The 26,988-nt window shown below is 35.2% G+C and overlaps 1 protein-coding gene and 1 pseudogene across 1 annotated transcript; one reads left to right on the top strand and one right to left on the bottom strand.

Annotated features, from left to right (window-relative positions):
* Positions 1-796: 796 nt before the first annotated feature.
* Positions 797-26,505, bottom strand: LOC114184609 (protein RRP6-like 2). The gene is made up of 14 exons (XM_028071930.2): positions 25,810-26,505; positions 21,740-21,898; positions 15,556-15,714; positions 15,395-15,478; positions 13,894-13,973; positions 13,701-13,751; positions 10,489-10,597; positions 8,361-8,443; positions 8,169-8,214; positions 3,378-3,465; positions 3,105-3,277; positions 2,104-2,394; positions 1,885-1,980; positions 797-1,547 (listed from the first exon to the last, which is right to left on the bottom strand). Exons 1-14 carry the CDS (start codon positions 26,275-26,277, stop codon positions 1,290-1,292), a joined length of 2,145 nt encoding a protein of 714 aa, XP_027927731.1. The 5' UTR covers positions 26,278-26,505; the 3' UTR covers positions 797-1,289.
* Positions 11,250-12,444, top strand: LOC146888848 (uncharacterized; annotated as a pseudogene).
* Positions 26,506-26,988: the final 483 nt, after the last annotated feature.

Here is a 26,988-nt window from a genome sequence, read left to right as displayed (position 1 = left end):
AGATTTTGTTATCTTCCTTCGCCAGAATAACCACTCCAAAAACCGCTGCCCTAGCCGGTGAAAATAGAACCTACAACTGCGACTATAAAAGGGGGTGAAGTCAGAACTCATACCAATGAGCGCAGGGGAGAAAGGAAAGAATGTTAAAACTTTTGACCAATAAACCCTTCGCCATCTACAATGCACACCCTACCGGTGAGAAGAGAGATTTCGTGCGGCGACTGTGCGGAGACAAGAGAGTATGGGTAAGATTGAGTGCGCGGGAGAAGGAGAAAATAGAAACGCTTAAACTCCTCCGCTACAAGCCACTTCTGTAAAATGCTTCAAAAAAATTATTTTTAATTTCAAAAATAAATTCCACCTGTGCATGTCACGTCAGGGAGTCAAGTGTGGAGTCAAAATAAGGGGTCAGTATATCATTTTCCTTTTTATATTTTCGAGACACTTCAATTTTCTAACAATATCGTTTTAATATATATTTTTTTATTATTTGAAACACAAGTTTAGTATGCTAATGCTAATATTTAACTGTAGTGCTTAGAACTGATTTTGTTTTTAATTTCCTCTCTACAAAACTTACATAGCCATATAATAAGAGTTCACTCTATTATTGTCAGAACATATCAATTAGTAGTATGATAAATTATATTCTATTTTGAAGTGCGTTCAAAAGAAGATTACAATACGGACGATTCTTATAAATTAAATTTATATTTATTTTTGTGAAAATAGTTTTAATTCATCTTTTATGAAAGCAACTTCAAGTTTTAATACATTTTCTTTTGGTTAACAAAAATACATGAAAAGCGTCTGTATTTTAATAACTTGTTTTCTGTACAAGAAAATGTTATATCTATCTAAATTTGAACTGCAAAACGAAATAATCTGTTTTTCATATTTTTCAATTACTATTCAAAGATACTGATGATGGCAACATTAGTTTTTCTCTGTAAATGGAAGATAAGGATGCAACCAAATGCTGCCCTTCCATCCCAGAAGCTGAAAAGACCCAACATCTACCTGCAGCAATTACTTTGTCAAAAAATCACTGCTTCTTCCCCATGCTTTAGGGTTGAAGTTTTGAATTTGCTACTGAGTGACGTTGGCTCTGGCAAAATGCATTTTCTTTGTCTTTTCAAACAAAAACTTGTCTCCTTGCCACTCCAACATCAAAAGAAAGCTGCCAAAAAGCCACTGGATTCTTCTTCCGTTGTCTCCAGCTCCTCTCTAGTTAAGTTGTTTCTGAAAACAATGTCATAACAATTCAGACTGAGACCTTGACTCATCTTTTATCTTCTTTTCCTGGGCACAAGAGAATTTTTTCCTGGGTGGTTGTTGGAGTTCTTTAGCTGCAGTGTATCCTCCGAGTCTGAATCAGACATTACCGTTACAACCCCAACGGGGGAGGAGGAAGAAACTGAACCTGAAACAGGTTTCTTCTGTGGGTCTGATTTTTCAGATGCTACAACTAGTTTTGACTTCTTACTATTGTCCAAAGCAAAAAGGGATGGAAGATTGTCCGACGGTTTAATCTGTTCTAGCTTGACCTGAGAACCAACCCAAAAAGCAGACTTGAAAAAAGTTGTACAGAAATAGTGGTCGAAATATACATTTAGAAGGTACTGTAACCATGCATGCATCATTAAATAATTGAGTATAAGGCTCACCAAAATACACTGTACACGTTTAAATTAGTTTATTTAGCAGTAAAAAGAATCGTGGCTTGGCTATTTGTTGTTTTTCAAAAATAGTAGTAGTAATAATAATCATTTCTCAAACATAAGTACTTTCAAGAATGCTAAAATTGAAAATTACAGCCAAAAAGGAAAAGCATCACAACCTTATCGTAACAGATATCCTTTGAAATATTTGTGACAAGCTCACCTTTTTATTAGGACCGGCCTTCCATTCTGACATTGAATAGCCCAGAAGTGGCGCATCAATAGCTCCAGTAGGCAGTTTTAGCACCTCTCCATTGCCCTGTCGATCAATTAGCGAGGATTAGATTGATTGGAAAGACATTGAAATAGCTCTTTTTCACTTTAGTTTAGTTTTATCCATGTTAGAATAGCATTGAAGAGGTTGGATATTCTCTTTTACAACCTTAGCTGTAGAGAGTGCAATAACGTTTGCAGCATCTTGAGGCTTCTCTGGAATAGTGGGACTGGCACTTAGAAAATCTGAAGTGAGACAATTCGATATAACTTTTCCTTGTCCATCTTTATCTTCATGCTGAAAACATTCCTCCTCCAGGACAGAAGAAAACATACAATTCTCCGAGATATCAATACAGGTGTCATTTTCAACTCCAATGCTTTCCGTTGCTGCGCATCCAACCTTTAAGTTTGGTGTCTGAGGTACAGTTACATCCTTAACGGGTACCACATTTGACAACTGTATCATGATCATATACAATTTATCAACATGTAAAAAACCAGTAATTAAAACCAAATAATAAAGTCATAAAATACTACTTTGGAAGCTGGCAAGCCACTAAACAGTTAGGGTGTCTTATATAGGTTGAGGATGGTGAAGGCGGCTACAATATATGTACGAGGCAATTCTGCTTTCATATGTGACAATAGATGGTTGTTTCTACATGAATCAATTATTATTTAATGTCAGAAGAGTGTCTTTACTGTTTAAATTATGAGGCAGTTATTGATATCTTTATGCCAGACAGTTATGAGGCAGGTTGTTTATGAATTTGAAAGTGTGCTTAAGAGAACTCAGTTAGGGCTTAGGCCTGTATTTATGGAATTGTTCGTTAATTCTGGTTTTGCTCAGAATTATTATCAATAAAATTATCCCTATTTGTGTATGCAATCTCCTGAGTCTAACAATTTACATTTTCTTATTGGTACTATTTTTGTGCTACAGTAAGATAACAGTCAGCAGCATACAGCTTGATGTGGCAAGTCACATTATTCCAGTTCATCTTGATCACTTAATAATTAAGAATAAGGGCAAAGGATAAATTACCAAGAATAGAACGTTCAGATTTATTCAAAACAATGCAAATCACTATTAATTACCAACCAGACATGCTACAGAAAATTCTTGCATCATTCAGCAAGGTTTCAACCAATCAACATACTACTTACACTTGCTGCACGTTCTTCCTTCAAACGTAGTGCAGCCTCTTCAAAGGCAACAGCGTTTTGCATAGAATGTCTGACAATGTTAACAATAACATCAAGGCTGCGCTCAACATATGGGAGCTTTGACCTTCCTACTATTCTCCGTAAATTGCTTATAATGACAGGCATCTGCTTAGCTTTGAAATGGGAAAACAAAAACTGAATTGTTGTTTGCTGTGCAAAAGTACTACTTATTAAACAGAAGACAATAGAGAAGTCTACATAAATTTCATTTACCAATTTCAAGAATAATTCTATTTGGCAATACATAACCAGGCCCCTCATCATCTGCACGTGCAAGACCATCACGCCATTCCCAGAGCCCCTGTGAGACATGCAGTGCATATGAAATATAATGGTTGTGATTCATACAGTAATCTGACACAGAAGCAGCAATATCTTAGAATCTGGACTTTGGAACTAACTTTACCCTAATAAAAGTTAACTCACAAGGCAAAGACTGCTCAAGAAATATATGCTCCATTTAAACAATATTACTACACAAAGTACTTGAGAAAAATAAAAAGAGAATATATTTCAGAGTTTGTACAAGACTCTCTTAGGTTCTTACATTTATATATAGAACCTGCTAGATCAATCTGAAGGGATACAGTAAGACAAAGGATAGAAAAAATAAAGGCACCTCTAGACCCTAGGTACAGATAGGTACAACCAAAAACAGTTCTTTAAATAATGCCTATTTTTAAACTCCCCCTGAGAGTGAAACTGGAGCATACAAATAATATGTGCCAAGTTTGGTCCTAGAGTACTCACAATCCTCGTACCATTTTGAGAAATTCATTAAAAATAGCATTATTTGCCTGCGATATCATATGAAGTAGGATCCACAGTAGATGATTGTGAGGAAGGATCAGTTTGGACAACTACGGCAGATTGAGGGGGACGACCATAACACCTATCAATCTTGTAGCCTAGCTTGTGACAATGATCACACTTGTGATGCCCTTTTCTTGGCTCGCAAGAGCGATTGCAATCATCACGTTAAGATGCCAAAGCAGAGGAATCATCAACGAAAGTAGGTATCTCAATGATGTGTTTACTTGGCACATGCAAAAGGGTGGAACAAGTTGAAGTAAAACTGGACACAACAGGGGAACCCAAAACTTGATTGCGGACATGGCAATATTCATCAACAAGTCCATGTAATACCAACAACATAAAGAACTTTAACCGTTGCTCTAGTTCTTAGGCAGGAGTAGAGGCTGTAGGTAATAACTAATTAAAGTCATGAAGAAGAGCATGAATTTTACCCAAATATTCAGCCATTGCGCCATCACTTCAAGGAGAAAAAACAGTGAGAAGATCGTGACATAAACCATAAAGACGTCGAGTGCCATTGGTGTATAATAATTTTTCCTGTTCCCAAACTTCAAAACACGTTTTGTAGGCACGAAACCTTTGTTTTAAAGAAGACTGAATGGTAGACTTGAGAATGATGCATAACTAAGCATCAATATTCATCCCACGGGAAACTTCACTAGCAACAATAGTAGTCACACTCTGAGTAAGATGATCAACATACCTCTAACTCTTAAGCTAAAGTTTAATGTTTGACGCCCAAATCGAATAATTAGTGTCATATAACTTATTAATAGACAAATGCACATTCACAAATTGGTGGTAGAAGAAGAAATATCGGAAGAGGCCACGGACAAAGCCATGGAGGAAGAGAGAAAAACCCTAAAAAAACCAAAGAGCTCTGATCAGATCAACAAGGTCATATCCAGAAAGAGGGAGGGTGATTACAACCGGAGAAGGCCAATCACGCATCGCCACTGGCGGCGGAAAGCTGTTGCTGGGTGAAACTTCAAACAGCGAGTGAGAGGGCGTGAGGACTCCGATTGCGGCAATTTGAACGACACATTGGGTGCCTAGCCAAGACGAGCAGAACGATGTGGTCATCGGTCTGAACTGTAACTCCAATGACAATGGCGTTTGCGAGAGCTCGGGTTACGGTGGCGGCTCTAGCAGCAACAACGACGAAAAAAGAAAAAAAAAAACAACCAGATAACCTAAGCTCTAGATACCATGTTGAATATAGTGAAAACTAGGTATAGGGTTAATCTCCCTTGTGTAAAATACACATAGGGTAATATATTTTATAATGAAGAATAATACAAGGATATATGGCAAATAATACACATAAATGTGGTCAACATAAGATATTGTTAGATATTATGACTAACTATTTAACATATTTCATTGAGATGTCAAGCCAGACAAAAGTTCAGAGCAATGTTGTCAAACTTGAAGATTGTGAGGGGATCGGAAGGGGAATGAAAACTCGTAACTCAAGGATCGTAATTTGACTCGTAAGAGTTATGAGTAGAAAAAAAATTATATTCGTAAATAGGTGCATCATTTAAAATAATATAAATGATAAAACCAACTCATACATAATTCATAAAATGAGTTCATAACAATTAAAATAGTTTCATAAGTATGGTCAAGCATAAAACATCTAATAAATTGTTCAATGTTTAATACAAACTATCCAAGGAATGCTTTCATACAAAAAAGTAGGATAATCATCATTGTCCTCCACATCATCTTCATTTTCATCAATGTTCTCTCCTTTAGGACCTTCATCATTATCAACAATTGGACGAACCTCCAAATCATCAATAGGTCCTCCGAAATCAGATTAGTCTTTTCAACCTATGTCACCATGATCTCATCGTAGGATGGTGGCTAAAATCCAGCCAAATGTTTTGCAACCAACTCAAGCATCCTCGTAAACTTTTCACTCTTTGCCACATTAATTGGAATTGCATGTTGTAGAAAAATAAAGCAATTTCTTGACAGGCATCCTCTCTCTCACTTTTTTTAAAGATGGAATTGATAGTAGTTTGAGTATTCCTTCTTTTAAAAATATTTGATGACTCATCAGTACCTTCTTCACTTGGTCTTTTTCTAGCAGATTTTGATTCACTCATGCCACCATTCCCTTCAAATTCTTTGAATATTGATCTTTTAATCAGATTTTGCTTGCTACAACAAAGAAACCACACCCAACATTATTTTTTAACATTTTCTGAAATTACAATACATGCTCCAACATCCTTTGAAGTTCCTACTAAATGATGCTTGAGTCGATAAATTCCACTCGTCAATACCTTCTCACAATATTTACATTTCAAGTTTCTTGCTTTCCCATCAACAAAAATACAATGACTCCATGCAGGATCTGTCCTCAGTCCAACTCCACTCCCTCTTCCACTTGATGCCTTTTTTTTCTTCAAACAGGAAATAAATGCAAGCAATGCAAGGGGGAAAAACGGAGCAGAAAAGCAGTGTGCAGAACAGTGGTAGAAGAAAAAAATGATGTGAGGGTGCAGAAGATGACACCTAGGGCGGCGACGACATCGACAAGGGCGGCGACAGCGACAGAGTGCGTCTGTGACGAGACAAGAGCAAAAATTGTTTTGCGCGAACTGTGACGTGAGTGAAGTTCGTGTGTATTTTCATTGGTAAGTCTTCTATTGAGGTGCAAAAGTTGACCTATTTAAAGGGGGAAAAAGCATTGAGTTTTGAGTTGGGCTAGATCAACTTTAGTAACTCATGGAGCAGGTCATTTTAATATTAGATGGGAAAGCCATCAGACCTAGCCACCCCATCACAACTCTCAGAACACTAAAACATCGCACAGGGAGGATCGATGCAAGATAGACTCGGGAACGATCCTTCGATCTGACAATCAAACTCAAAATATCACTCCGATCCAGCAAGCTTCCAATCTGACATCTGCATCAGCTCGCTTAGGGGGCCAAAACTCGCAGGATCATGCGAGTTTGCAATCTAGATCCCGATTTTGACAACATTAGTTTAGAGCATTCTTTCACCGACAACTTGTTAATTGACTTAAAGAAATAAGGTCTCAAAATGTCTAAGACCTCTTGCTCAACAAATTGCGATAAAATAGCACATAACTAAAAATCTAGTTTTTGCCACTAGGGTTTTTCTTCATCTAAAACACGGGAGACATCTTGTTCAAGATGATTATGATATCCTTGACCAAGAAACCATAACTCCACAAAAGCGGACCAAGATAAGTAATTTTTCAGTTCAATTTTGCAGTTGTAATGGTAGGAGTAGCAAGTAGAGAGAAGTCATTCCAATAGTAGAAGCCATTCCAAAGAACCTTAGCTTGAGAGGAAAACCCTAGGATTCCAAAAAACCCTAACTTGAGTGAAAACCCTAGGTGAAGCTACAACCACTGAAACAAAAGGACAAGGACAAAAACACATCCAGGAGGCTCCGGGAAGACAAACGATGGCAATATAGTACATTTCAGCATTGGAAAGGCGACACGTGGAGAATACGCTCATGAAGCACGCTGGAAGAAGACAACATGTGTGGTGGCGGATTCAGAGGCGGGGGGCACCAAGGATGGCTTGCGCTCCTCAAGGTGCACCTTACCCTGACTTCGCCGGAGGAGATACGCCACCGACGGCGAATGGCGACGGCAAACGTTGGAAGAACGACGGAGGACAATGGTGGCGATGACAGACAATGAAGATGAACTAGAGAAGATGTTCTAGCTCTTGATACCAACTTGAAGAAATTTAATGAAGTAAAATACTGAATGTTTTCTTACACCGTTACAATTTTACTACGGTATGAGTACAAAGGGGCAGAATACAAAGGGTCAAGGAACTCCCTTAAACCCTAACCCTAAAGTTGGGTTCCCATTCATGAATAATGATAAAATAAAAACATTACATTTCAACCATGTTCTATATTTATATAACATACATTTCAGGGGTCTTACAATATCAACAGAAGAAACCGTTTTCAAGAGAAAAACATGCTAACATTTCTAGTTTGTGTAAAGACAGAAGAATAGGGGTCATATTGTGCTGAAACAGTGTATTTGAATGACACCATGAAGTATATGTACATAGGCTAATTACATTAATTACAAAAAATAGGAGGATACTCAATTTTCTCTAGATCAATACTCAATATACTCAATACTATATATCCCTAGATCAAAGAGAAACTTACTGAAACAACAGCAAGCTGTTGAGCATTAAAACCAGCCCCTCGCAACCTTCATAGAAAACAGTAATAAATTCAACAAAAATACTTCAAAAATTCACTTCACATAGAAGTGGCAGAATTGTAGTTTGAAAAACTTGCTACTAATAAGGAATGCTGAAGTAATTAAAGATTGACAATTGAGAAAAAGTAACAAACCCATATAAATGAAGGTACGAGTTTTCTGTAAGCAGGTCCTTCTCATATAACTGCATGCAGATATCATAACTGCGCTTGTAAACCTGTAAGTGAATGGAATTCTGGTTAAAAGGCTGAAAGATAAGATTTATTAAGTCAGCCATTCTGTAGTGTTGTTTTTCGTTTTGATTAAAGATCTATGTTGTTAATAAGTGATTAATTTTGGAAAGAATACTACTATAATTAGCACTAGTTAGGGGTCAGATTGATTGCAAAATCAGCTATTGGTACGGAAATTGAGATATTTTGACAGAGACTCAACCAGAGCTAGCATTTGTAAGTGTTGTAAGCCAACTCATAATGAACCAAAGGGCAAATCTACTGGGCAAGCTGTTGATAAAACTCTCCAGTACTTGAAATTCACATTATGGAGAGGCCTGTCATTAAAAAAGGTAGAAGTTTGACCATGAAAGCCTTAGACAGATGTTGACTATGCAGTTATCATCAATTTCAGGCTATTGCATGTATTTGGGAGAGACTCTTGTCACATGGAAAAGCAATAAAGCAAGATGCAAAGAACTGTCCAAATTTTCAGATGATGAGTGCCAAGTGTATTTGAGGCTTAAATCTGAAAAAATTCAACTATCAAGTAGAATCTTCTTTGGCACTAACTGTTTTTCAACAATGGATACTTGACTCAGGTGTCCCTGGTCATATTTCCAGTAATAGATCTTCATTCTCATTTATCTATTTTCCAAAAATTCCCATGGATACAATCTTAATTGTCTTGTACATTCCAATTGTCCTTACAATTTAGTCTCTTCAAACCAATTAACTAGCTCTTTAAATTGTTTTGTAACATTTGATGCTAATTCCTTTGTCATACAAAAACATGACACAGGTCGTCTAAATGGCAAAGGAACTTAGAGTAAGACTTTATACAGAGGAGTGAGAGAAAAGACAAAGACGGGAACCAAATTGATGTTAACATGTTAGGATAGCATTCCCCCAAAAATAGAGACGAAGATGATTGTGAGGAAGAAGCATCAAGTAGTTTCAATAAGATGTTTCTTTTTGTGTTGGCTACTCCATTTTGTTTAGTAGTGAGGACACAGTTTGTCACTATGTAAAACATGAATGAATATATCAAATCGTGTTTTTGATTTCATTAGAAAAAGTGTCAATCATAGAAAACACTTTTGATCAATTCTTCATTAACCAAATCCAAGAACACCCAAAGTAGTCATCAACAAAGCTAACAAACCAAATATTTGAGTGAACTAGACAAATAGAGACGAATATGTTTTCCTAACTAACATGACTCACAATTTAAGCTAGACAAATGTTTTAAACTTGATACTATCTACTACAATTTTGTCAACCCATAATGGAAAGCATTAGAGAAGAAAACTAGGGTTTAAATGCCTAAGGTCAGGTTGGGTCATGCTACCCAATGCTACCTCTTCTTCTTTCCAACTATGTGCGTGGGGTATAATGATTTCTGCCAGTGCCATTCTGAGCCACTATTTTACGACACCTAATGGAACAACTGTCCAACAAAAAATCTGCCACCAAATCCCGCCATGGCACCTCCATGGCTGTTTTTTGACAATACTAGTTGATAAGAAGTGTATATGTTCCCACTAGACATCAAATGGCAGTCATGTTAACTAAGGTCTGTCCACTGAATGATTAGCAAGGTGGGAATGACGAACATTCATTCACCGAGCAAGAGTCTTGTAAATATGAAGTTAATTTACGACCGGATATTTTTCTACCAATTAGCACTTATTTAGAACAGAGATGGAGTGTCTTTAATTACTCAGAGTTCTATTATTGAATATCAACAACCTATATAAGTAGATTCATGACTGTATTCCTAACCAAGCAATAATATTCAGATTATTCCTTTTTAATGCTCTCTTTCCAACTATCTAAGATTGAAATATTGACTAGTTTAGCTTGGATAATTCCCCTTTAATGCTTGCTTTTCAACTATCTATGATTGAAATAATGACTAGTTAGTTTAAGTAAGCTTGAAAGTTAAAATAGTTTGGACCAAATAGACCAAGGGAAAAAGGAGCATCTAATAATCAAATAAACTAATTGATAGATTACATGGTCAAATAGTTGGTTGGTATCAACTTACCTCCAGTAGAGGATTATCACAACCTTCAGACTCCTTAGACAATGTAAACAATTTGATCCTCATTAAATCATATATATAGAGCAGATAGTGTGTATCCTCTCTGCCATATCTATAATCAGAAAAATAGTTCATTAGATTGTAGTTATAAAAATCACAAGCTTAATATACAAGTCAATATGAGATAAGACCTTGGACTAATCAAATTAATATTTTCACACATAGATGGTGTTGTAAATATACAAGTCAATCATGATTAGCAGAAAAACTACAGATAGTGTTGTAAATAGGGAATTATTAGGATAAAAATATCCTACTATCTCCCAGTAATTAGGAAAATATCTCTATAATCTACATATTCATTCAGATTTCACTTCCTTTTTTTATATTTCTTTTTTAAAGAGAATATGATTGTCACAAATAGAGGTTGAGAATGTAATTAGCATGATTATATTTACTAAAATATTTCTTTATTCCCTCTCATTATTCAAGTTGGTATCAAAGCTCCAAATCTTAGGCTCTCTATTGTTGTCGCAGCCACCATCCTTGAAGACAGCGGTAGGATAAAAAGGCACTAGAGATCAAAATGTTGGTAGTTGTGTCACCCTAAAAAACATCACACGCCACATCAGTGTCAGCAGATGCAGCCCAAGCACCCTATTCCAACCACACCCACCGATCATCACTGCCACCACATATAGGCTTGCAGAGATCCCCTAAGTTCACTCCTTTTTCTGTTAGCAGTTTGCTTTTTTATTTTCTCAATGGCTGAGACTAAATTTACTCCTATGGATCCAAATGTAGTGGACTCTTACCAAGTTGACGCAAAAATTATTTGCAGTAGAGCAGGAACATTCAGAGGATTCTAAAAGGATGGTCAAGAATCTTGACTCAAGATCATACCAAATTGATGGTGGAGGACCGAGGTTAAATGAACCTAATTTTGAGATTTGCGCTAATGAAGATTCACTTATCATGACTTGAATGTGGCATTCAAGGGTTCCCAAGATAATTCAAAATTATATGCTTTATTCTTCTGCTAAAGAAATTTGGGGTGACTTAAATAACACCTTTTGGAAAAAGATTTTGCTGTCTGATATGACATTTAAAGCAAGGTGTTTGATACCAAACAAGGTTCTCTCTCAATCAAAATATCACGAAACTTTGAATGGGCTGTGGATAAAACTAGATCAGTACCAACATTTGAAGATAACAAAAACACATGCTGCCCCGCATGTTGAAGTTGTTGAAAGAGGAAGAATCTTTAAATTTTTACATGGTCTGAACCATGAATATGACCTAACCAAGACAGAAATCTTAGGGAGAGAAAACGTCTCCTCTAGCGGAAGTGTCAAAGGAAAAGAGACTCGGAGGGTTGTCATGCTTAATGGAGAAACCTCCAACACAATCTGTCATGACAACAACAAAAGGGATCATCAAGGGATCAACCACAGGAGGAAAACCTGCAGCAAAAAAGGTAACCATGGAGAATAGTTATGTTACTAGCATAATATAGGGTAACTAAATGTTCTATAATTATGTTCTTTTCCCTATAAATTAAATAGCTTCAATGTGGTCTAAACACATGAAATTCATCATATGCCTTCTTGATTTGTCTCTTTTCAATGGTCACAAATAACCTTGGATGCCTTTCTCCATTTTAAACACTCAGCTTGTATCCTGTGTTTGATTTCATTAAATTTCCCATCATTCTTAATCTCCAAGATTTACATCCCAAGCTATTTTCCTCTTATTTCTTGCTATATTTGCAATGCATGTACTCTGTCTTATTCTTAACCACTCGAGTAAAAGCCTTTGTTTCTAATATGTCTCCAAAATGCAAGCCTAAACCTAACCCTTTCCCTTGAATCCTCAATCAAATTCAAAGCTATACCATCGGCATAAGTGATGCATTTAGGGATAATCTTTCATATATATCATTGTTAAGCACAACCAAAACATTGAAGTTAAAACTCAAGATTAAACCCCAATAGAAAATACATCTATAGAATTGTATATGCTCTGAATGTATTGTGTGTCTAATGCAGACCACACAATATGTATTTATATTACTGAATAGAATCAATTACAATAAAGACACCTAATAATTAGGAATCAATCATCCTAATTCTAAGATATGTAACGGTTGATTATATCCTAACAACATCCTTATAGTAAAGTCCATAGTCTCGCCTCAAAGAGCTCTCACACTAGTAGTTACCACATCTATACAAGTCTTGTACACAAGTCACGCAAACAAGTTCCCTTTCCAAAGACTTCCACAACACTTCTCTTGACAACTAACACTCAATACGAGTTTTTTAAAAAGCAGACCAGTTATTAAATCAGACAAGATACGGGGTTAACCAGTGAGTTAAGTTTAGTCAAATGAGCAGGTTTATATTAAATTAGAAAAAGTAAACATCAATAAAATATATCTGCTTTAGTTGTCGATTGATATACTTCCAATAGCCAAGATTCATTTACCGGCTTGAGTTTTTAAAATCCAGTTTGAATTTTCCTCTAACATTCATTTTGTGACACTCTACTCTAGATGGAACAGCCTGTGCAGGTTGAACCGCCGATTTTGTCCTGGTTATTCTCTATAATCAAAGTCTTTTCTATTTATCTACGTTCAATCGCCTTTCCCATAATTTCATAGTATGGACAATGAGTTTTATCCCTTTATGATTACATAATTCTAAATATCTCCCTTGTCCATTTAATATATTTATAATCTTAATACACGTTTTCCACATCCCATTATTCCCTTGTTACTAAGCATCCAGGTATTTCTAAGGAAAATTCATTGGGAAAGTTTCTAGGAAGTGATTCCCATGTGCATGACACTTCTAGTCGCATCTTTTAAAAAAAGAAAGCTCAACAGTTAGCTCATTGGTGCTCTTGTCTGAGTCAATAGGCTCACTGAATCCTTGAGTTTTGTGGGTAGTAACTAGTGACTAAAAGCTTCATTATGAAACATATGTCAAAGTGATCATATAAATGCCAAACTCTCGGTCTAACGTCAACTACAGATAAACCCCAACTGAGTACAGAGAACAAGATAACTTATTAGACCTGTGTCCCCCGAAACCTGGATCACATACCATTTGTTTATTATTGGATAATAAATTAAACAAATACACATAAAAACCAGCAAAAACCTAAACCATGGGAAGAATCAACAATGTGATAAGTTTAAAACATGGTTGCACCTCAGCATCACATCAGGAAGAGGGCGTAATCTCCAATCTGCATTCTGGTATCTGCAAGGAGTTGACTAGTCAACCTTCTAGAGTGTTGGTAAGAATAAAAGGAATATTTATTCCACAGGAAATTATACAGCTTGTGTTAAGAGTTAAGTAAGACACTTAAAAAGGTTAATTCCAAAAAGTAAAGACAACATACTCCTTGTTTGCAGTAACCCCACAGAAGTGTTGCAAAAGATGTTGCAAACTGTATCTCTCCAACTTTAACACTCTAGAAGCCTGAGCAACAAAATTAAAAGATTCATTAGTCCTGTTTGACAAAAAGAAGAGAACATTATAGAATGAATTCCCACCATACGACCAATGAACTTGGGTTATGACAGGGATGATCAGAAGCAATAAAACTCGAAAGTTTGATTTGTCATTTCATGATGTCAAAGAATAGATCAACACATATAGATGCATGTCTCAGAACATTCATTAAACTGCCATTTCAAAAGAAACTCTATAATGAGGTGCAGAAACTCAGCCATTTGATCATACAAGCAAGAAAAAAGCTAAACAAAAGCAAAGCAGACATAGATCTCAAGGCAGGGCTTATTTCCAGTTTTTTTCTCCAAGGACACAGCAAAACAATCATCTTATTACTCTAAGGAAACAAACTCATCCAACATTAAACACAATTCGCAAGTATTATTAATGAAGCTAACCTTGTTGGGATGACAATTTCAAGAAATAAAAAAACAATTGAAGTGCTTTCACTTAACAACTTCCGCTTTTAGGATGGTTTGTGTTAGAAGTGAGTTTTAAGTCTAACTCAACTCCACAAAATCGGCTTATAAGGTGAGGTTTGCACCTCACTCATATATTGTGAATTGGCCTTATCTCTAGTCGATGTGGGACTTCCAACACACCCCCTCACTCCGAGGTATATTTATCTCGTGCGTGGGACAAGGAATTAGTGGATGGTCCGTTAGCGGCCCGATATCGGGTGGAACAGAATGTCCAAGAAAGTTCGCTAGGATAAGCTCTAACTTGGCTCTGATAATACCATGTTAGAAGTGAAGTTTAAGGCCTAACTCAACCCCACAAAACCGGCTTGTAAGGTGAGGATGACACCCACTTATATATTGTGCATTGGCCTTATCTCTAGTCGATGTGGGACTTATATATTGGAAGTCCCACATCGACTAGAGATAAGGTTAATTCACAATATATAAGTGAGGTGCAAATCTAACCTTACAAGCCGGTTTTGTGGGGTTGAGTTAGGCTTTAAAGCCCACTTCTAACAGTTTGCAAAGCAACTGTTTACATGCCAAATTCACCAAGTAAAATTACTTCTGCAAATATTTCTTAAATGCCCCATACATGCAGAGCCAGCATCAAATAGCTAGAGAAATTATTTAATATAAGAAAATATGCGGCAACAATTATATAACTCAACATACAATTTCATTTCCTTAACTAAACAAGAAAAATAATTTTGTTGTTAGTTGGATATTAAATGCAATATTAAAAGTTGTTGGTAGGATATTAAATGTATCACTAGAAGTAGAAGATTCTAGAGATCTCTTGTAACTATTACTTTTGAGTTTGAGTTCTCTATATATAGAAGTTGATGTACGGTTTCAAATGAATTAACAAAATAAGAATCTTCTTTCAAGTAATTTCAATACTGAACATCCTTAGAACAAACAAACCTGGCCAGTATCAAACATGTTACAGACATAAATGCCAAAATCCCGTTGCAGCCACAAAATATCACGATCTGCTCCATGCAGGACCTATTTTAACCATAAATAAAGTCAACAAAAGAAGCAAGTTGGATGAATTAAAGAAACATCAGTCACGTGCATTTGACCTTCTTCTTGGTAGGGTCCTTGAAGACTTCCCTCAGGTATGGCCCAACGTTATTACGAACCTTCAAAGTGTCTATAACAAAATCTTCAGTCCTGGTTGAGATTTGCATTAAGCAAGTCAAACCTTGGAAAGACCGATAATGATTATGTTCCAAATCCACCTTAACATTCCAAGTCAAGATAAAAAAAATCAAAAGAATATAATGAAACAAACGAACAAGAGAAGTATCCTACAGGAAGAATACAGACTATAATTAAATTGAATGCATTAAAAACAAAACGGTGTTCAGAATGCAATAACAAATTGCAATATAGATAAAAAGAAGATCAAAACATGATTTTCGAAAAAAAAACAGCTTAACCAAAACAAATAAATCACAAGGAGGGAAACATAAATGAAAGCAGAAAAAAAATAGTCATATAGGTTATACAGCTTGAGCACACACTAACTTAACCTTACAACCCAACATCTGCCATAAGGTAAACATCAGAAAAAAGGAAAAGGTAGATTATATTTTCCAAATATGGCATATGTTAGTAAGCTTGAAAGACTAGCTTAAGACTTGCTTGCTTTGAAGGTTTGTACACATTCCAAGACAAAAACAAGCAACTGATACATTGCGGTAAACAGTAACTTATTGCAATAAAAATATTCTCAATATCTCTGCAGTGATTAAGAGAAAATCTTAGAATCTTCCTCTTCATTTCAACATACCATTATTTCCTTATTTTAAAGGATTTAATTATTACAAATAGAGATGATGAGAATGTAATTGGAGTGATTGTTATCAACAAAAATATTTTTTTTATTTTCTTACATAGTCCAATTGGCATCAAAGCTCCCGATCTTGGGAGCCCTGTTGTTGTTTGCCACCTTCGTTGAGCTTAGTGGTATACCAAAACAGTGTACCACTCCAACTATCACAATGCCGAAAGTTTCCTTGTCAAGAGAATTGCCACACACTGCCACATGCCAACACCAATGTCAACGTGTGTAGACTATCACAAACAGGGTTGGCAGGACCTCCTGAGCCCATTCCAAGAGGTTGTGACATCTCATTTGGCTCTGATTTGAGTCGATCTAGAATTTCTTTTTCTTTTGCCAAATGGGTTCTCTTAGTTATGTCTTCATTTGGGGATTTCTTTTTCAAAGTTTAGTATGAAAGCTTATAAACAAGAACTTGATCATTTGAGAACAATGATTGAATCAAATGACCAAATCCTCTAGATTGCATAACCTATCCATGAAAGGTAAGAGTGCATTAAATATTATTGGCCCTTGGTCTCAAGGTTTTGGGAGATTCAAGAACAATCACATGACTCCATTTCTTAAGCTCTTTAATTTGTATGTCAAAATGATAGGAGAACAACTTATTATTCTCAAAAATGGTGAGTGTACCCATATGCAGATTCGATAATATAACTTTAGGATCATCTATTGTATTAAAAGATCTTTTCTATGTCCCACAACTGACTAATAGTCTTATTTCTATACAAAAACTTACAAAAGATTTGAATATTTTAGTAACTTCTTTTCTCTTTTTATTGCATATTCCAAGACCTTGCCATGAAGAAGACAATTTTAATTGCCAAGGAACAAAGTAAGTTGTATAAGTTGGCATCCAAACGCCAAAACAAAATAAAAGTCATAAGCTTGAACCTACATTAGAAACATGGGCAAGTTTCCAAATATGGCTTCAAAATAGAAGACTTGGACATCCCTCATTCAACCCTATCAAATCCTTGTTCTCTCGTTTGCTTACAAAAGAGTCTATTGAGTCTTTCAAATGTGATACTTGTCAATGGTCAAAGCATCACCATGCTTCCTATACCATCTCCGGTAAAATAAGTAATTACTCATTTGACTTAATTCACTCTAATATTCAGGGACCTGTTTTAGAATTTATTTTTTGGATCAAACCAGTTTGTCATTTTTATTAATGATCGTACTTGTAACACATGGACATACATTATGAAAATAAAATTTGAGATTTTTTAATCTTTGTTACATTTTTTTGTTCCAAAATCAATTTAGAAAAAAACATCAAAAGAATTAAGTATGATCATGGTATTGAATATGTGAATCATAAATTCTCCAAATTTGTATCATAATGGTATAGTTCATAAACTATTATGAGTTAACTCAACAAAAAAATGGGGTTGTAGAAAAGAAGAATCGTCACATTCTACAAGTAGTTAGAACCCTCCTTTCTAGATGTTTGTTCCTCAAAACTACAAGGGGGAAGTTGTGTTAACTTCCACATACCCATCAATAGGTTATCCACTTGTGTCTTAAATTGCATTAATCCTATTGAGTTTTTATTGTCATTTGTTCCTTCCACTCCCCTAGTGTCAAGTCCATCTTATCGAGTCTTTGTATGTGTTGTTTTTGCTAACTCTCATAATCCTAAACACAATAAACTAGATTCTGGAGCTTTAAATGTATATTCATTGGTTAATTGATTATTCTTCTAATAAAAAGGGGTACAAATGTTATCATCCTAAGAGTTGTCATGTCTTCATCACCATGGATCTCACCTTTCATGAAACAAAATATATTTTTGTCAACATTCCACTTCAAGGGGAGAAATCACTTGATGTGGAGGAGCTTTTCTTCCTGTCATTACCATAGCTTTCTTTGCACAATACTCAAGATCCAAGTGATGAAGCCACCACAAATGGAATCAAACCAAACCGCAATGAAGAAGACAAATTCTTTGGCAAAAAATATAAAAAAAAAAAAAACGAAACAACACACTTTGACTCCAAAACAAGAAGAGGTGGTAAGGATCCCTAAAGATAACAATGAGGAGGTAAGCATTATAAAGAATTTGCACATTTCATTGAGAAAGGGAAAAAGATTGCGTTAATTATCCTATTTCTCAATATGTTTGCACTAAAAATCTTTCCAATAAACACTAAAGCTTTATGTTGCCATTGATGCCACAAAAATTCCTACCCCAATCTAAGAAGACGTGAAAAGTAAACATTGGATTCAAGACAGGAGAGGAGAAGAATGCAATATAAAGAAACTCAACATGGGAAATTGTTGACCAACTAAAAGACAAAAGGACTGTAGGAGGCAAATGGATATTTTCAATGAAAAAATATAAGGCACGTAATATAAGGCTGGATTGGATGCAAAGGAATACACTCAAATTTATGGAATTGATTATGAGGAGACATTTTCTTCTATAACAAAGATGAATAGAGTTTGAGTTATTCTTACTCTGGTAACTCATTTTGGTTGACACTTAGACTGGTTGAATGTGAAGAATTTTTTTTTTCTTCATAAATTCCTCTAGCATTTAACAAGTGGAAGGAATAAGGTATGCCTCCTAATTAAGTCTTTATATAGTTTTAAGTCATCTTTAAGAGCATGGATTAGGAGATTTATGAAAGTAATGGTTTCCTTAAGATACAACCAAAGCCAAGAAGATCATACTTTATTCATAACTCACTACCATGGTTATCAAACTCACAAGTTAACTCGTTAACTCATCCGAGTTTACGTTTCCACTCACCCTGGGCGAGTTAACTCGGAAGCAAACTTGTTTTTGGAGCAAACTCGACAGACTCGTTGTGAACTCAGTTGAACTCGTGAGCCTGCAACCGAGTTGGCGAGTTAAGAAGGTTTTTCCTTTAATTCCAAAATGAATCCATTTTTACTTGTGTTAGGATTCATGTTCATGTTCTCCATGGTCACAAGTTGTTGGTTGCCATTGTGTTTGTGTGTGGTCGCCATCGTGGGTGCTCGCGTTTGTCTTGGGTTCGATGTCGTGGTGGCGTTTCTGGTCTACGAACTTCCTGTGTTGTCTTTGCAACGGTGCTGGTGAGGGTGGGAGTCATGGAAGATGAAGTTTAAGTTAGCCAAGGTTTAGGGTTTCTACTAGGCCTTTTAGGCCTCAAATCTTTAGATTTCAAAGTTCAGTCACTTTTGTGTTATATTAAATAAGTTCGGTGACTTTTGTATTATATTAAATATAGATATTAAATATTAAATATGATATGTATATTAATTAAATTCAATGTTAAAAAATAGTTGGGAAAATATAAAAATTATTTAAAAATATATAATATGATAAACTAATAATAATAATAATAATAAATTATTATATTATTTATAAATATTTTAAGTTTTTTTTATCTAAAGTAAACTCTTAGAAGTTTAGAATTCGAGTTTACCCGGCTCCCATGAGATTACGTAAACTTTTGAGTTTAACAACCTTGCTCACTACACTTCTAGTATATGATTATAAGAGATGAAGAAACAAAGAAATTAGCTTTAAAGGAAAAACTAGCAACCCATTTGAAATGAAAAACTTGGGAAAACTCAACTATTTCCTTGGGATAAAGGTTGCTTATTCCAAAAGGGGGATATTCATCTTTCAAAGAAAATATGTACTTTATCTCCTCAGAGGAACCGGTAAACTAGGATGTAGAACTTCAAGAGTACCTATTGAACAAAATCATAATTTTGGAAGTGAAGAGAGTTTTCATGTAGAAAACACTCAATACCAGATACTGAAATGAGAACAGAGATTTAGAGTGAATATGAGAGAGTTCTTAAAACCCTCTCAAGACTTTCATATTTATAATATCTTCATATACATCAAATACAATGAACATAAGAGGATTCTAGAAGACATTTCTAGGAACTAGTATCAACACAAAGTACAAAGCACCTAATAATAAACCCCATTAAAGGTCATTTATTCTAACAGAAAACTTGTTTATTTGTCCCACACGATATTAGATATTGCTGATGCAATTAGTATGGTAAGCTAGTTTAAGCATGATGCAAGCAATTGACAAGAATTCTTCGATACTCAAAGTCAAGCCTAGGAGAGGGGTTGTTGAGAAAAAGGAAAAATTGACTTCAAGATATATATTGATTCAGATTATGCAAATTATGTTGCTAATAGAATATCTATCTCTAAGTATTGTATGTTTCTTGGAGAAAGCATGGTAAACTGAAGAAGCAAAACACAAGATAAAGCATCTCGTTCTAGTGTGAAAGATAAATTTCAAACCCTAGCTAAGGGTGTATGTGAAGGACTAGAGATGAAAACCATACTAGATAACCTTAAATGAAGATTGACATCTTTATAAAATTGTACTGTTATAACAAGATCGCTATGAGCATTGTCCATAATCCAGCAAAAACATGATAGGACCAAATATATTCAAATTGATAGGTACTTCATCAAAGATAATCTTTACAGGAGTCATGGGGTTACAACGCATGTCCCAACACGACTTCAAATAGTGGACATTTTCACTAAAAGCTTCCTTAAGACAAATTTCATGATCTTGTAAACAAGTCTAGAATGATTCATATTCATTACTAACTTGAGAAGGAGTGTTGCTAATAGCATATTATTAGGATAAAAATATTCTCAATATATCCAAAGTGATTAGGAAAAAATACCTTTAGAATCTTTCTATTCATTTAAACATTTATTATCTCCTTCTTTTAAAGGATTTGATTATTACAAATAGAGATGATGAGAATGTAATTGAAGTGATTATTATCAATAAAATAATCTATTTCCTTACATGCAATGTTCAAGTGATACAGCTAATACATGCAATTTATTGAGCATCACCACAACAATGACTACTACTCAACGTAATATCAAAAACAAACAACTTCAATAGCAGTTAGAGGAAAGGACAATTAACTTTGATATACTGCTGTCATTAACATATACTAAGCACAAAGAACATCCCTGAAAAAGAAGGGAAGGTACACACAGTAAATAATAATCAAACTAGTGATACTGCACGAGGAAGATCACAACTATTAGTACAATTTACATACAGATATCCAACGCATGTCAAGGGTGTTGATTTTGTTATTGCCTGTAAGGAACTGTTCAATACACAACATAATTGAAATTGGAACAAAAACAAAACAAAGGAATAAATATCCAAATACCAAGACATGTACTAACATTTGTGCAGCTTAATAACAAGATTTAAATGAATGCACAAACTATAAATTATGAACCATTGCAGCTGTACATATTATAGACAATAATTTGTTGTTATAACATGGTTTGGCTAATGAATAATGAACAAGCTTTAAAAGAAATGTACAATGAAGCCACAAAAACAAGAATCTAGTAGTACAAATGAAGGAAGCTTTATAGTAAAATATAATGAACAGCATTTATGGTATACCGCAAATTCATTAACTGCAGACAGCGTAGCAGCCAACTCCTTCAATCCTTTGACTTCCTCTACAAGCTTGAAAGGGGTGCATTCTATTGACAGAGGCTTTATTGGCACAAGATCCTCAATATTTTCTTTATCAACAAAATCCAACACAGAGAATTTCTCCTGAAACATGATTTAATTATTACAGAACATAATTAAGAAATAATAGATTAAAAAGAATTATATATATTATTAAGATTGTCACACAAATTGGGTACAAATCTAATTGACCTAATAAAAGTAAAGAGAGAAAAAAAACATGGGTGGCTCTGTATCAGAAGATATGGAAATGTAATAAAATGGTTGAATGAGAAGCTTTCTACACGATTTATGAGTTGATTTTTAAGCAAAAGAGCATTACTCCAAAATTAAGAAATGTGGGGCATAGACACCCTATAATATCCACGTCTCTACCATAGTAACTACCCTTGGCAGCCTAAATCTAGGCGACTACGGTCTATTACACTTCACTAGCCTTCTTGGTCACTCTTTTGTAGGTTACTGTTTTCAAATCATAGGCAACTAGCTCTGATCCCAATTGATATGCTAGAAAATTGTGTTGCTCCATAATGTACCTCATAAAAATTTTCCAAACTCCACCACCTCTGCATATCCATTCTATTGGAGATTCCACATTGACTAAAAATATGCCTAAATTATAATATATAAGTAAGTGCGCTCCTCACCTTACATGTCAATTGATATGCAAGAAAATGTGTTGCTCCATACTGTACCTCCTTAAATTTTTCCAAACTCCACCACCTCTACATATCCATTCTTTTGGAGATTCCACATTGACTAAAAATATGGCTAAATTATAATATATAAGTAAGTGCGCTCCTCACCTTACATGCAAGTTTTGTGAGATTGATTTAAATTTAAAGTCCATTTTCTAAAATTATATCAGCACCCACCTTATCATGGTTTGTTAGGAATATAGTGTCACTCGCTATCAAATCACCAACAAATATCTAGTCCTACACTAAAGATGTTAAATCCTTGAAGTGAGAAGATGTGTTGACGATCTCATATTGACTAGAGAAATGATCAAAGTATAGTATATAAGTGAGTGCAAATCTCCACTTACAAGCTAATCTTGTGAGATTGAATTTGCATTAAAGTCTATTTTCTAAGACATTTGTTGTATCTCTTGTTCCATCATAGTTGCCAATTATCGTACTGCCTCTTTGTTATCTTGATTCTGACTCAAAGATTCCAATGTCTTATGCATATTTTCCCATCTTCCCTCCACATTCAACCCACCATTGCATTCCTCAACTCGATTTGCATCAATTACAAGTACCTACAACTCCAAGATTGATCCCCTAGTACAAATTGATTAGCACCATCTTAGAATTTAGGTCTAGATCTAATTCAACCCTACAAAACTTGCCTATACGATGAGGCTTGCACATCATTATATACTATATTTTAGTCATATCACTAGTTGATGTAAAACTAAACCACCACCCTTGAGGTTGCAATTATGGCAATCCCCAAAATAGCAACAAATAAGGTATGGGTGATCACAATTGAAGTGGCTTTTCAACACTCCCCCTCATGCGTGGGACTTCTAGCATGAAATGCAGCAAATGCAAGTGACCCAATAATGGATCTAAGATACACTTTGATACTATCTTAGAATTTGGTTTTCAATCTAACTTAACCAACACAAAACTAATTTGAGCAATGGGATTGATGTTAGAATTGTTAAGGGAGAACCAATGAGCTTTCATGAGTTTCTAAAGTTGGGTTTTGTGACCAAAATGTGAGAAAAGACATTTTTGTGGAACTTAAGCCCCTTAAAAGCTTTCTTCCCTTCACAAGACTGCAATGACCCTTCTCTCTCGTTAGATTTGACATCAAAAAATACACAACCGATAATTTAGAACTTGCGATCCCTAAATTCATCTCTCTATCCATAAGAATTGCTCAACCACCGGTTTTCAATTTTCTTTAAGTCTTTTAAGCCACAAGTTAAGCTGCTTTAGGGGCTTCATCTAAATTTGGACGTTATTAATCATGTGTGGTAACACCACATTCACATTGACCCCAACACTCCTCCAAGGGAAATCAAATCACACCTAGCTATTGAGGGCAAAGCAATTGCACTTCACAACCAACAATAGCTAGAGTGGACACTACAAGAAAATATCAAGAGTCCAGTTCAATAAATCCTATGAATTTTGTATTCATTCTTAGTCACTCTCCGTTGTGTTTATTTTAACCTAGCTACTATAGCCTCTTCCACTATAAAGCAACTTATGCTCCTCACTACTCCTTTGTCTAACTTGATTATGTTTTTGCCTAGTTCTAGATGTCGTCCATTGACTCCTCACCAACAAGTTCAAAACCCATCTCTTTGTTATATGTTCGATTATTCACTATGAATATTATTTAACTTTAGGTATTATTCTTTATTTTTCAGTATATATACATAGTATAATATAAATTTATTTAGGGTTACAAATTGCAGACAGCTATTCAATGTTACGTTCCCTGTTACCTTTTTTTCTCACTCCATAATCAATATCAAATATATAATAAATTGATGTGTTAATAAATAATAAATATCTTTCTTCAATTTTAGTGCATGGTATTATTAGGTGTAGTACTTAAATAGTTAACTATATCCTTATATTTATTTTTTAAAAATATTTTTTTATAATTTTTGGTAGGATCTTACAATCCACATTATGATTTATGAATTACAGTCCTTAACGCCCTTTTCTAATACTAGGCAAAATCTCAATTACGACACTCTTCCTAAGAATACCCCATTCAAGTGGCATAGTTATCTCCTCTCAGTTGAGAAGGTTATTTCGAGCATTACAATGAAAGGGGAGCAGTCGAATCAAACTAATGTCATTCTCAAATGTGATGCCCGATATTCTAGCTAAAACAAGAGCTTCTTCTGTCATTGGTTATTTTACTACATGGTGTATGCAGAACTCAAAAAAATAACCAAATCATTGTCAAAAAACAGAAACACTTAACATCGTACAATAGCAGCACTAAAGAGATGGCGTGTTGTGGACTGGTGGACTGCTACAGAAGAAGATTAACAAGGTTCTCACAGCCATAATTGTGGTGGAAACTGCCATTGCCACACAAACAGTGACACAACCCTAAAAAGGAATAAAAAAAAAACATTTGGGGCTGTTTTTTTGGGGGAGCAATTTTGGTTCAGAAACTTGTTCTGTCCATGTAACAAAAAACATTTACAGGCGTTTTTTCATAAGGAGGGAGGCGGGGAATCTGGAGATTTCCACCCTTCACAGTGGTTAATGAAAAAAATAAAAGCTTTCTTTTGCATCATCGCGTGATGCTGAGTCTAGACAAACCACAACTGCGCCCATTCTCCAGCAGCATTTCCAATGTTTGCCAGCCAATTTTGTTAATTCCCAGCAAGCCTGTTGATCTCAACAATCCTCCTTGGGTGTTCTGATCTCTGTTCTGTCTCGGTGTCTCTAGGCTGTTCCTTTCTTTTTAATACCAAACTCCACTGAGTACAGGTGTTTCACCATTATGTGTTGTGCCTTTAGCTTCAATTTTTTTACCTCCGATCATTTATTATGTATAAGTACTTACTTTTAGGTATTTTTTATTTGTCAGCACCTATACTTATGTGATATGAAGTACTTATCACAAGTTTAAAACCGCGTTTACAACCAAAAAGAAAATGGTTCAATCGAAAGGTAGTGACACTGTAACTTTCACACCACGGTTCTTAACATGGGCGACCTAGACTCATCAAACATTCAAGCACTAATAGCATATCGTGAAATAACATCACAGATAAACACAACGGCCTGCGCACCTTTGAGTCCATTCTTTTAACCATCAAATACGAGAGAAACCATTTTAATAATAATTCATAACCCCGTAGCTAATTTGAACCAGACCCATATTTCCATTTCCAATTTAAACATTAATTAAGCTCAAATCCATAATTATTTTCGAATTGCAAAACAGCAAAAGTACTAAAACTATGACAGAGGCAAAATAATTTAAATTCGATGCAATGAACGAACCAGTGGATGAATAAACCGCTGACCATCTTCACTCTTCTCCAACAAAACATGCTCAAAAGGCTGGTTTGCGTTATCAACAACAATATTATACGCATACTGAGGCTTCTTGATCGTCGGTATATGGAACGGCACTTTCGTCTTCTCCTCCAAGTCGTTCTCAAAATCCACTCCCTCCTCCTTCATAATCCTCCGCAACTCGTCCACCAACTCATCAACCAGCTCGAAAACGTCGTCGTTCGCAGTCACAAGCCACTCGTACGCGTCGTCCACGTCAGCGGGAAATACCGAGCCTCTGCCCCAAATATTCTCCGCGGAACCAATTCTGTTGAGCATCGACTGTGTCCTCCGCGCGATTTCTTCTATCGGGCGTCGGAACTCCGTGAATTTGTAGTAGAAATGGAAGTCCTCGCCAGAGGGAATGCATGGCGAAGAAGCGGAAAGCTCCGTTAATTGGTGATCGAAGTCCATGGCTCGTGAAGAGGACGGTAGAATTTGTTAGAAGGGGTTTTAGGATTAGGGTTTCAGGGTTTTCGCCATTGTCGTCGGAAACTCACTACTGAATGCTTACGTTTGCGTCAGTATCAGTTTCGAAACAGTGCGTGTGAGAAGAGCTTCCTTACCAGTGCAGGCTTCATATACGTTTATGTCACGTGGCACGGTCCACGTGGGAAGTGAGTACTTATGTTTATACATGCGAAATTCGACTTTGACTTGCTTTCAATGAAAAAACGTTGTTGGAAAATCTTTTGTCCATATGTTGTGTTTCAAATCCGCGTATATAAATAAATGGAAAAAAGTGTCGTGGGTCTTAATCTGATGACCACGAACAGAATTCGTAAGTTGCGAAATAAAAAGAAAAAATGTATAACACATGATATAGAAATTAATTATTTTAATTCATAATCTTAAATTCAATTCTTAGTTATAAAATTGCATTAATAGTATGAGAAAAGGATGTATGTGATCTTCTTAAAAAATCTGTGATTCTCATTCATATATATATATATATATATATATATATATATATATATATATATATATATATATATATATATATATATATATATATATATATATATATATATATATATATATATATATAATATAAAAATATAATAATGTTATGATTCCATTTTTTTATTTTTATTTTTATTTTATTATATAATTTAATGTAGACCA

This window comes from Vigna unguiculata, chromosome 1 (genome assembly GCF_037176805.1).
Source record: "Vigna unguiculata cultivar grain cowpea cultivar isolate G323 ecotype 2 chromosome 1, ASM3717680v1, whole genome shotgun sequence".
NCBI lineage: Eukaryota > Viridiplantae > Streptophyta > Magnoliopsida > Fabales > Fabaceae > Vigna > Vigna unguiculata.
Note: the sequence above shows the minus strand (reverse complement) of the source record. Positions and strands in the feature narration are given on the sequence as shown.

What these genes read in the sequence shown, in the direction of transcription:
- LOC114184609 (XM_028071930.2), bottom strand. Translation starts at nt 26,277, where the DNA reads ATGGACTTCGATCACCAATTAACGGAGCTTTCCGCTTCTTCGCCATGC. An exon ending in AGGACCCTACCAAGAAGAAG is followed by an intron (nt 15,479 to 15,555) that starts GTCAAATGCACG and finishes TGGTTAAAATAG; the next exon opens with GTCCTGCATGGAGCAGATCG. An exon ending in AACAGCTTGCTGTTGTTTCA is followed by an intron (nt 3,466 to 8,168) that starts GTAAGTTTCTCT and finishes CATGTCTCACAG; the next exon opens with GGGCTCTGGGAATGGCGTGA.